The sequence below is a fragment of the Physella acuta genome, unplaced genomic scaffold, assembly GCF_028476545.2.
Source record: "Physella acuta isolate Inbredline_101_S28 unplaced genomic scaffold, ASM2847654v3 ptg000939l, whole genome shotgun sequence".
In the NCBI taxonomy this organism is placed as follows: Eukaryota; Metazoa; Mollusca; class Gastropoda; family Physidae; genus Physella; species Physella acuta.
The window spans coordinates 38,075-48,707 of NW_026732456.1; the positions used below are offsets into that span (position 1 = coordinate 38,075).

The window sequence follows — 10,633 nt, forward strand, 5'->3', positions numbered from 1 at the left end:
TGCGCGGGAATTATTTTTTTTTATGGCCAAGAATGTACACGCTTTGCGTTTGTCTAATGTAGAGTGTCTTGTTAAACCCTTGGCTAATCGAATAATTTTTAACTCTTTAAATAATGTTTTAACGTCTAATTTGGTTACATAGTCTAGCATTCTTAACTAGAGGTGAATGTTAAACACAATTCAAATTTTTGGTTTTGTGTGTTCAGACTATCAAATGTTTGTATGTCGTTTTTAAAGTGTTGCCTACGGTTTTGTTGAAATCTGGCTAAGCGACAAGGTTGGTTGGTGATGTCTAGAAGAGTTTGTTCTTTTTTGGTTGGCGTCGATAGATTCCAAGGCCGTGAACGTTGTTGTTGTTGTTGTTTTTACGGTTTCTTTTGGGTCTAGTAACTAGTTATGTAACCAGCCAGGCGGTGTAAACGGTTAGGCAGTGCAACCAGTCAAACCAGCCATGCAAATAGACAACTAGTGCAACCAGTCATGCAACCAGACAACCAGTGCAACCAGTTAGGCACCGCAGACAGTCACCCCCCCCCCCCCCCCCCCCACCAACCCCTCTTTCCGCTTAGCCCTCAATATTTTCAACAAACTAGATTCTTATTAATATTTATATATAAAATGTATAAATATTACTTCAACTCAAAACGTGGGGGAGAGGGGCTTTTATCGACAACGTGAATTATTGTATACCAACTCGGGGAGGGGCGCAAAACTGATAGTTCGCTACGGGCGGAGAAATGTATCGCTCCGCCTGTGAAAATTGTAACTCAAAAGTTTGATCGACGCTAATGAAATAATGAAATAATTAATGGAATTCTAAATTATTTTAAAAAATAGAATACTTTCTAGAGACAGTATGTACTTGTCAGTTATCGATACCTTATATACTTGTCAATTATCGATACCTCAGATTATCAATTTTCAGTTACCAATGCCTACATTTAGTACAGCTAGTATCGTTGATCCCAGCCTTGTACAAACTCTAACCCGTAGTCTAACGCGCTCTGTACTTTACCCTAACCAAATGAAAGTGTTAACGTAAATAGTTCGCTATATCACCCATACTGTTTTATTTTTCCACTTCCTAGATACCAGCCACACAAAAATTATCCAACCCAACCAGCGTTCTACAACATCAAACAAAGATTTAAAAAAAAAAAATTAATTTAGGGGCCCACATCTTTTTTCTTAACATCTTCATAAAACCACAAATAAAACCATATTTTCTTCAAAACAACTCTCGGAGAAAAAAAAACGAAAAGCAACAGAAGCAACGCAGCTCCACTCGAACGCCATGTCTAATGAACGTGAACTACAACAGGGGAGGTAAGTCTGTACAACAGGGCGGTAAGTCTGCCATTACTGCGTTCACTGGCAGGGATAAATTTCCCCACATAAACATTCAGCCACTGTCGGATCTCGGGGCGTGGTTAATGTAAGTAAAGTGAGGTTAATTTGTTCGTTGCTGCATTGGTTGCACTTTTTAATTTTTTTATATTTGTGATTTAAATAAATTATTGAATCTTAATTCTTTAAAAAACATGTTTGATTTTTCTTTTTAAATTAATGATTATTTAAAAGGTTTAATTAATTAATGTGTAGTTTAGAGCACCCACTGAGAAATAGGATTCGAAGCAACATCCCATTACAATTAATTATACGAGATACATTTGCTTTCGTTCTTACATAGTTTTTTAGAAAGTAATGATTATTTTTCATTTAGGAACCTCAAATAAGTATATTGACTAGTGTATTTTAAAAAGTAATTTACTTAAGAATTATAAAAATATTAAATATATACATAATTATTGCCAGTTCGTTGGTTCAGCTTATACCATATAGTTTTTATATTGACAAAAATATGTTAAACTATTTTTTCGATTATAATTGTAAAACTCAATTTACAAATAAAATTCAACATTTGGAAATAGAGTGTCTTTTTCCGCATCTGAAAAAAAATCAAAAGTATACAATATCTTTCCCCAAATAATATAAAAAATCATCTATTTATTATTATGTGATAATTTCTTTCCAATTTGACCTGCTTATATTAGAATTTGGAATAAAATGCGCTATTCTTTAAGGTCTATATTTGATGTGATTTTTCTTATTTCTAAATAATACTGGATAAGAAATTTTTTTATATTATATGTCCTTTAAGTGGCATTGCCGGCCAAATTTTTTTAAAAAATGAATACATCTTTACTAAAAGATAGGGGAGACAACACGGCGATTGCGGGTTACCCCGTACTGTCGCATTAAGTAATGTCCAAAATTAAACATGAACTTGCACTGCCGAAAAAACGACTGGCCAAATTTTAGATTTTTTATTTTTCAAATGAATTTTTTTTAAATGTCAATATATATCCTTTAAATATTGTGTCTACTTTTATTAAAATGTAATACATTTCAAATGTAGTAGTGTAGTTGTTGCATACTTCTACATAAATAAAGTGAACACTGATCTACTTCGAGTAGTGGGTTACTGCCCTTTAGTTTAGTCAGAAAACCACTGGTTGATCCTGACGAAAAAATAACTTTACCGTTTTAAAGTATCTGGAGGTTGTTTTTAAGTCTAGCTCTAGTCATAGCTCCCAAACAGGGAAGGCTAATCTTTAGCTCTCGTCCTAACATCCCTCTAATCTTAAGCTCTGGCCCTAACATCCCAACATGGCTAATCTTTAGCTCTGCTCCTAACACCTCAACATGGCTAATCTTTAGCTCTGGCCCTAACACCCCAGCTTATCATTCTCTGACCCTAAGATCCCACTAATCTTTAGCTCCGGCCCTAACACCCTAGCTAATCTTTAGCTCTGGTCCTAACACCCCAGCTAATCTTTAGCTCTAAATCCTAACACCCCAGCTAATCTTTAGCTCTGACACTAACACCCCACTAATCTTTAACTCCGACCCAAACATCTCACTTATCTTTAGCTCCAGCCCTAAGATCCCACCAATATTTAGCTGTGATCTTACCACCCCAGCTAATCTTTAGCTCCTGCCCTAACACCACGCCTAATCTTTAGCTCTGTTTGGAGCCGCTTTTTCTCCAGTAGTTCCAAATTTTTCCTTAGTAAAAAAAACTTTATTATAGTTAGCAGCCTGTTATAGGAGATCGCCTAGTATAGAAGACAGATGTACAGTCATATGTAGCATTTGTTTTTCCACATTGTAGCCTATACCTTGCGTTGATAGCAAAATCTGTTTAGTAAAAAAAATTAACTAGTGATGAAATAGAATTGTTAGAAGACGCATAAGATAAGAGAACAATCATTAAGTAAAGTTTATAGGTAGAATAAAATGTGTTTTTTAATGTGTAAAATAAATAAAAGTATGTAATGATAAGACGGCTTTGCTGGGCAGCGCGAAATATTTCGCGAACAGGGGCTCACTGAAGCTGGGACAGGAACGCATTCAAATAACTCTGTGGTTCCTATCTGTTTATCTATCTCACAGTCCCACCCCTCCCTCCCTCCCCTCACACACCATCGCGCCATTTACTCACGCCGTACTTCAGTAGGGGGAGGGGTTCAGCGTGGGGGTGGGGGATTGGGGGGGGGGGGATAAAATTGCATCAAGTGCCAGGGCGGGCAACCCAAAGAGTTGACCCGGGGGCTAGCGTGGGTTAGGCGCTGGTCTTAACCGCTTCAGTTTTACAAGTAACCAATGAGGTAGGGCTGTGTAGTAGAGTAAAAAAAAAAAAAGATTAAATTTTTTTTGTGTGGACTCGGCAGACGATAGTACTCAGAACTTTACCAGCAGTTGACGTTGAGCGGGCCATGTATGATATCATGAAGGAAAACGTCGAGGATCTTCGAACTCCCAACCTGTGGTTGGCCTTGACTTCGGAGTTTGCCGGAACCCTGAGTAAGTGGAACTCAATTCTTTTTTTTTTACTACAACACTTCTATATTGTGTCGTTCATTACTAGTAGACATACAGGCTAATATAGCTACAATTTTATATTGTTGTATGGTTAATTACTTATACAAGTTGGTAACTCTGAAGGTTATATATATATATATATATATATATATATATATATATATATATATATATATATATATATATATATATATATGACTACATTATTAATTACTAGTTACTAATTAATTACTTATACAAGTTGCTGGTGTAAGCTGTCACTATAGAAATAATAGAATAATATTTCGCTAAACTGGTAATGACTTTAATATTTTTTTCTGAAAATAGATGTTAATGCGATTTCTTTTAAGTTATATTTTTATCTACTATATATAACAACTATTTTTAATTCTAGGAAGCTAATTAAAACACTAACTCTCAACTTAATCATAGTCTTAATTATAACTGAATTCTAGTCCCGTATGCTTTACACCTTTTATAAACTGTAAGCTCAAAAATGTGTATATGTATGTATGTATGCACAGACATTGTTAAGACAACTTTTTAAAAATTAAATCAAAATTTTTGTTTCGCCGTTTACTCCCAAATGAGAAAACCTGCAGTAACACGGGGAGGCTGAAGTATTGGTTGCTTGACGGAAAACATATTTTCAAATTGTTAATTATAATTATGGGCGGGAATAATAATCGACAACGAATTTATCGAGCTCTTAAAAAATAGCTTTTAGCGAACGATCTTTATTAACCTTTCAACATTTAAATCTACCCATCGAATTAATGGATGAACTTTATCCGACCAGAGGCATATAGTGCATGATCTTTAACCACCGTCATGCCTCAGTGATGAATTGTATCCACCTACCAAACTTTTGATCTTTACCAATCAACAAACGTATAATCAGTTTTATTCACCAACATCATATATGATCTTTATTCCACCCCCATCGGTCAGCATCTTAGATTATCTTATTCAACACAAAAAAGTTATGATCTTTTCCCACACACCAAATTCTCGTATTTTTATTTTTTCTTACCCACCCACATCTAAGATGATCTTTATCTATCCCACCCTTGCGCATCTAAGATGATCTTTATCCCACCCAACCACATGTAAAATTATCTTTATCCCAATCACCTAAAATGATCTTTAGCCAACATTCTTCACCTAAAAATGATCTTTATCCACCAGTCATCACCTAAAAATGATCTTTATCCACCAGTCATCACCTAAAAATGATCTTTATCCACCAGTCATCACCTAAAAATGATCTTTATCCACTAGTCATCACCTAAAAATGATCTTTATCCACTAGTCATCACCTAAAATGATCTTTATCCACCAGTCATCACCTAAAAATGATCTTTATCCACCAGTCATCACCTAAAAATGATCTTTATCCACCAGTCATCACCTAAAAATGATCTTTATCCACCAGTCATCACCTAAAAATGATATTTATCCACCAGTCATCACCTAAAAATGATCTTTATCCACCAGTCATCACCTAAAAATGATCTTTATCCACCAGTCATCACCTAAAATGATCTTTATCCACCAGTCAACACCTAAAAATGATCTTTATCCACCAGTCATCACCTAAAAATGATCTTTATCCACCAGTCATCACCTAAAAATGATCTTTATCCACCAGTCATCCCCTTAAAATGATCTTTATCCACCAGTCATCACCTAAAAATGATCTTTATCCACCAGTCATCCCCTTAAAATGATCTTTATCCACCAGTCATGCCCCTTAAAATGATCTTTATCCACCAGTCATCACCTAAAAATTATCTTTATCCACTACTCATCACCTAAAATGATCTTAATCCACCAGTCCTCACCTAAAAATGATCTTAATCCACCAGTCATCACCTAAAAATGATCTTTATCCACCAGTCATCACCTAAGATGATCTTTATCCACCAGTCATCCCCTTAAAATGATCTTAATCCACCAGTCATCACCTAAAAATGATCTTAATCCACCAGTCATTACCTAAAAATGATCTTTATCCACTAGTCATCACCTAAAAAGGATCTTTATCCACCAGTCATCATCTAAAATGATCTTTATCCGCCAGTCATCATCTAAAAATGATCTTTATCCACCAGTCATCACCTAAAAATGATCTTTATTCACCAGTCATCACCTAAAAATGATCTTTATCCACCAGTCATCACCTAAAAATGATCTTTTATCCACCAGTCATCACCTAAAAATGATCTTTATCCACCAGTCATCACCTAAAAATGATCTTTATCCACCAGTCACCACTTAAAAATGATCTTTATTCACCATTCATCAACTAAAGATGATCTTTATCCACCAGTCATCCCCTTAAAATGATCTTAATCCACCAGTCATCACCTAAAAATGATCTTAATCCACCAGTCATCACCTAAAAATGATCTTAATCCACCAGTCATTACCTAAAAATGATCTTTATCCACCAGTCATCATCTAAAAATGATCTTTATCCACCAGTCATCACCTAAAAATGATCTTTATCCACCAGTCATCACCCTGCTGGGATGTGGAACCTGGTCGTCATGGCAGCTCGGCGGTGGCAGCGTGCCCACGGCCTTGACCTTTGGCCTGACCGTGGCCACGGTGGTCTGGGTGTTCAACCACATCTCCGGGGGTCACGTCAACCCGGCCGTGTCCATCGCCGCCCTCTTCACTAGGCGGGTCAGCATCATCAGGTCAGTGGAGCCTCGCCTTGCGTCATCGCCGATGACATCCTTTCGTTGATGTAAACATTGCGTCATCACCAGTGTTTCTTCCAGACTTTTTTGTTCGGGTGGGGGGGGGGGGGGGCATTTGACATTTTCAGGAGTGGGGTGCGGACTAAAATCTCCGTTAAAAGTATTTTTTTTTAATAAATTCCATTTCGTTCGGGGGGGGGGGGGGTAGACTTTTTTCTCGCCCCCCCCCCCTCCCCCCTCCCGAAGAGATGCCTGGAAGAAACACTGGTCATCACTGCTATCATCTTTCTTTACCTGTTTCACAGTGCATGACCATTGGTTGCTGTTGTTTTTTTTTTTGTTGTTTTTTTTTTGTTGTTTTTTTTTTGTTTTTACATTTTAATTTTCATTCTATGATATTGTTGGTGCTATGTAGCTTGTATTTTGTGTTGTTGGTTTTGTTGCTGTTGTTGCTCATCTTAGTCTTAATATTTAAACCAATTGCTTTATCTTTTAAACATAATATTCTTGACCAAAACATGAAAAAGAAACGGCAAATGTAATGAAGAAATGACATTTCACCACATCCATACATCATAACGTCCTAACACATGAATGTCGACACCTAAACACATCATAACATCCTATTCAAATGACATGTCATCATATATGCACGCCATACTTTTTTAATCAAATAACATTCCCCCCCCCCCCCACTTATCTGAACCTTACAGAGGTGTGTTGTACATCATCGCCCAAGTTGTTGGAGGAATTGTGGGAGCCGCCATCTTGTACGGCCTCACCCCCGTCAAATACCACGGCATCCTCGGCGCCAACGTCCTCGCACCGGAAGTCACATCAGCTCAAGGTAAACTCTACTTCATTCGTGTCTTGTACCGTCCCCGGTAAACTCTACTTCATTCGTGTCTGGTACTGCCTCAGGTAAACTCTACTTCATTCGTGTCTTGTACCGTCCACGGTAAACTCTACTTCATTCGTGTCTGGTACTGCCTCAGGTAAACTCTACTTCATTCGTGTCTTGTACCGTCCCCGGTAAACTCTACTTCATTCGTGTCTTGTACCGTCCCAGGTAAACTCTACTTCATTCGTGTCTTGTACCGTCCCAGGTAAACTATACTTCATTCGTGTCTTGTACCGTCCCAGGTAAACTCTATTGTCCCCTGTAAACTCTACTTCATTCGTGTCTTGTACCGTCCTAGGTAAACTCTACTTCATTCGTGTCTGGTACTGCCTCAGGTAAACTCTACTTCATTCGTGTCTTGTACCGTCCCCGGTAAACTCTACTTCATTCGTGTCTTGTACCGTCCCAGGTAAACTCTACTTCATTCGTGTCTTGTACCGTCCCAGGTAAACTATACTTCATTCGTGTCTTGTACCGTCCCAGGTAAACTCTATTGTCCCCTGTAAACTCTACTTCATTCGTGTCTTGTACCGTCCCCGGTAAACTCTACTTCATTCGTGTCTGGTACTGCCTCAGGTAAACTCTACTTCATTCGTGTCTTGTACCGTCCCCGGTAAACTCTACTTCATTCGTGTCTGGTACTGCCTCAGGTAAACTCTACTTCATTCGTGTCTTGTACCGTCCCAGGTAAACTATACTTCATTCGTGTCTTGTACCGTCCCAGGTAAACTCTATTGTCCCCTGTAAACTCTACTTCATTCGTGTCTTGTACCGTCCTAGGTAAACTCTACTTCATTCGTGTCTTGTACTGTCCCAGATAAATTCTACTTCATTCGTGTCTTGTACTGTCCCAGATAAATTCTACTTCATTTGTGTCTGTTTTGCGCCTTGAAAAGTTAATCGTTGTAATAAGTAACACTTGGGCATATACTGATTTGTAGAACCACACAAAAATGTTGCCACCAATGCATATTTCAACAATCAAAATCTTACATAATTGAGCAAATTATGCAACCAATTCTTCCCTTAAAATTGTCTTCCCCTAGTATTTTTTCCCCTAATATTTTCTTCCCCTAAACTTCCCTTCCCCCCAATATTTTCTTCCCCAAAAATTTTCTTCCCCTAATATATTCTTCCCCAAAAATTTTCTTCCCCTCATACATTTTCTTCCCTCACCCATTTCTTCCCTCACCCATTTCTTCCCTCACCCATTTCTTCCCTCACCCATTTCTCTCCTCCCCCCAGGGTTCGGCGTGGAGCTGCTGGTCACCTTTGTGTACGTGCTGACCTTCTTCGCCTGCCTGGATGAGAAGCGAACTGACCTCAGAGGGTCAGCCCCCCTCACGATTGGTCTGGCCGTCGTCGTCTGCCACCTGTTTGCTGTAAGTACCCCCCCCCCCCCCACCCGCCACCCAACCCCCACTTCCGGATGTTTGTCTTGTCTTAATTAGCTGTAAAAAAATTGCTTCCTGCATTACCTTACGCATGTATCACATTAAGCTGATGTAATTAAGTTCCTCATTAAAGTCGATTAGCGAATTAGAATGTTATTCGGTTCAAATAAAATAGCAATTCCTTTATAGACTATTCGAATAACTGATACCAACCGTAGCTATACTTCAATAATTGACTTGGTTCCAGTGTTTCTTCCAGTCTTTTTCTCTCCGGGGGGGGGGGGGGGGCACTTGAAATTTTCGGGGGGGGGGGGGCGGTAGACTTTCTTCGGGGGGGGGGGGGGGCGGACACTGTTAAAAGTATATATTTTCTATATAAATTATATAAATTTCATTTCGTTGGGGGGGGCGGTAAAAATTTGGGGGGGGGGGGGGGGGGGGGGCAAGAGATGCCTGGAAGAAACTCTGCTTGGTTCTGTTCATGATACAGCTTTAGCTTGGGTTATGATTTAGTGTGGGTGTTCGGCATTTGGTACTAGTTTGTAAAATGTGTTATGGCATGATTGAAGAGTTGATGCTTGACCAATCAACATTAGATCGCATTTCAATCATTCCTTAAACTTTTTGTTTATCATGCCTTATCTGCAGATTCCCTACACCAGAGCCGGATTGAATCCAGCTCGCAGCTTTGGCCCAGCTCTCATTATGAATACATGGGAAGGTCATTGGGTGAGTACTCACGATGATAATTCCTTTAGACTTTCCCACAAAGTACTGACAATTCCTTTAGACCTTCCCAGAAGGTACTGATCATAATTCCTTTAGATTTTCCACAAAGTATTTTCGACAATTCCTTTAGATTTTCCCACAAAGTACTGACAATTCCTTTAGACCTTCCCAGAAAGTACTGATCTAAAGTACTTTAGAAGGGGTCGGCGTGGTCGAGTCGGTAAAGCACATGGTTGCTAAACCGAAAAGTCTCGAGTTCGAACCCTCGGGCAGATGAGGCTCGTTAGCTGGGGACAGCCACTCTTCCAGGAGAGACAACTCCAAAATTAAACAACTGCTGCCTTGTAGTTTGTTCTTGGTTGGACAAAGGCTATGGAAGCAAATCCAAAAAGAAAAGCAGGCTGAAATCGGAGTCAATGGCCTCAATGGCGCATAACCAGTTGACACGTAACGCTTAATTGTGTTGGCGGCGTGGTCGAGTCGGCAAAAAGCTCATGGTTGATCGATTCGAACAAAGTCTCGAGTTCAAACGCACTGGCAGATAAATCTCGATCCCCTTCAACACTAATAATTAAGAACGAAGAAGAAGATTCCTTTAGATTTTCCCACAAAGTACTGACGACAAATTCTTTTAGACGATGTACTGTCAATAACACAGTTTTTTGGTCTTGGGGTCTACAAATATATCCTGACGTAAGCAAGGAATGTGGGCATTTTCTTTTGGAGGGGTGGGGGTAGAAATCTCAACCCCCACCTTTCCTCTATAACAATACTGATTGTTTAAGTAAGTTGTTAAATCTAAAGCGGAAGTAGACTTTAAGGTATGTTCACTATAACAACAGCCGAATCTAGAGAAATGGCATGGGGTGTTTACACAACACCCACCCATCTACCCCCCCCCCCCAACCCTCTTACCAAATTGAACTAAAGCTTTCTGATCTGTTTTCTTTATTTTCTTGAGATTTGTTGTCTAATCAAAATCGCATTCACCGCTTTTAGAGACAATAGTTTTGTTT

General features: G+C 38.9%; 1 protein-coding gene across 1 annotated transcript; it reads left to right on the plus strand.

The window, feature by feature from the left end:
• Positions 1-1,305: 1,305 nt before the first annotated feature.
• LOC131953694 (aquaporin AQPAe.a) lies at positions 1,306-9,617 on the plus strand (the record flags this gene model as incomplete). Its single annotated transcript, XM_059317004.1, is given in 6 exon segments — positions 1,306-1,435; positions 3,735-3,867; positions 6,404-6,590; positions 7,307-7,440; positions 8,740-8,876; positions 9,537-9,617. Coding segments are annotated over 5 exon segments (627 nt in total), but the record flags the coding sequence as incomplete, so codon positions are not given.
• Positions 9,618-10,633: the final 1,016 nt, after the last annotated feature.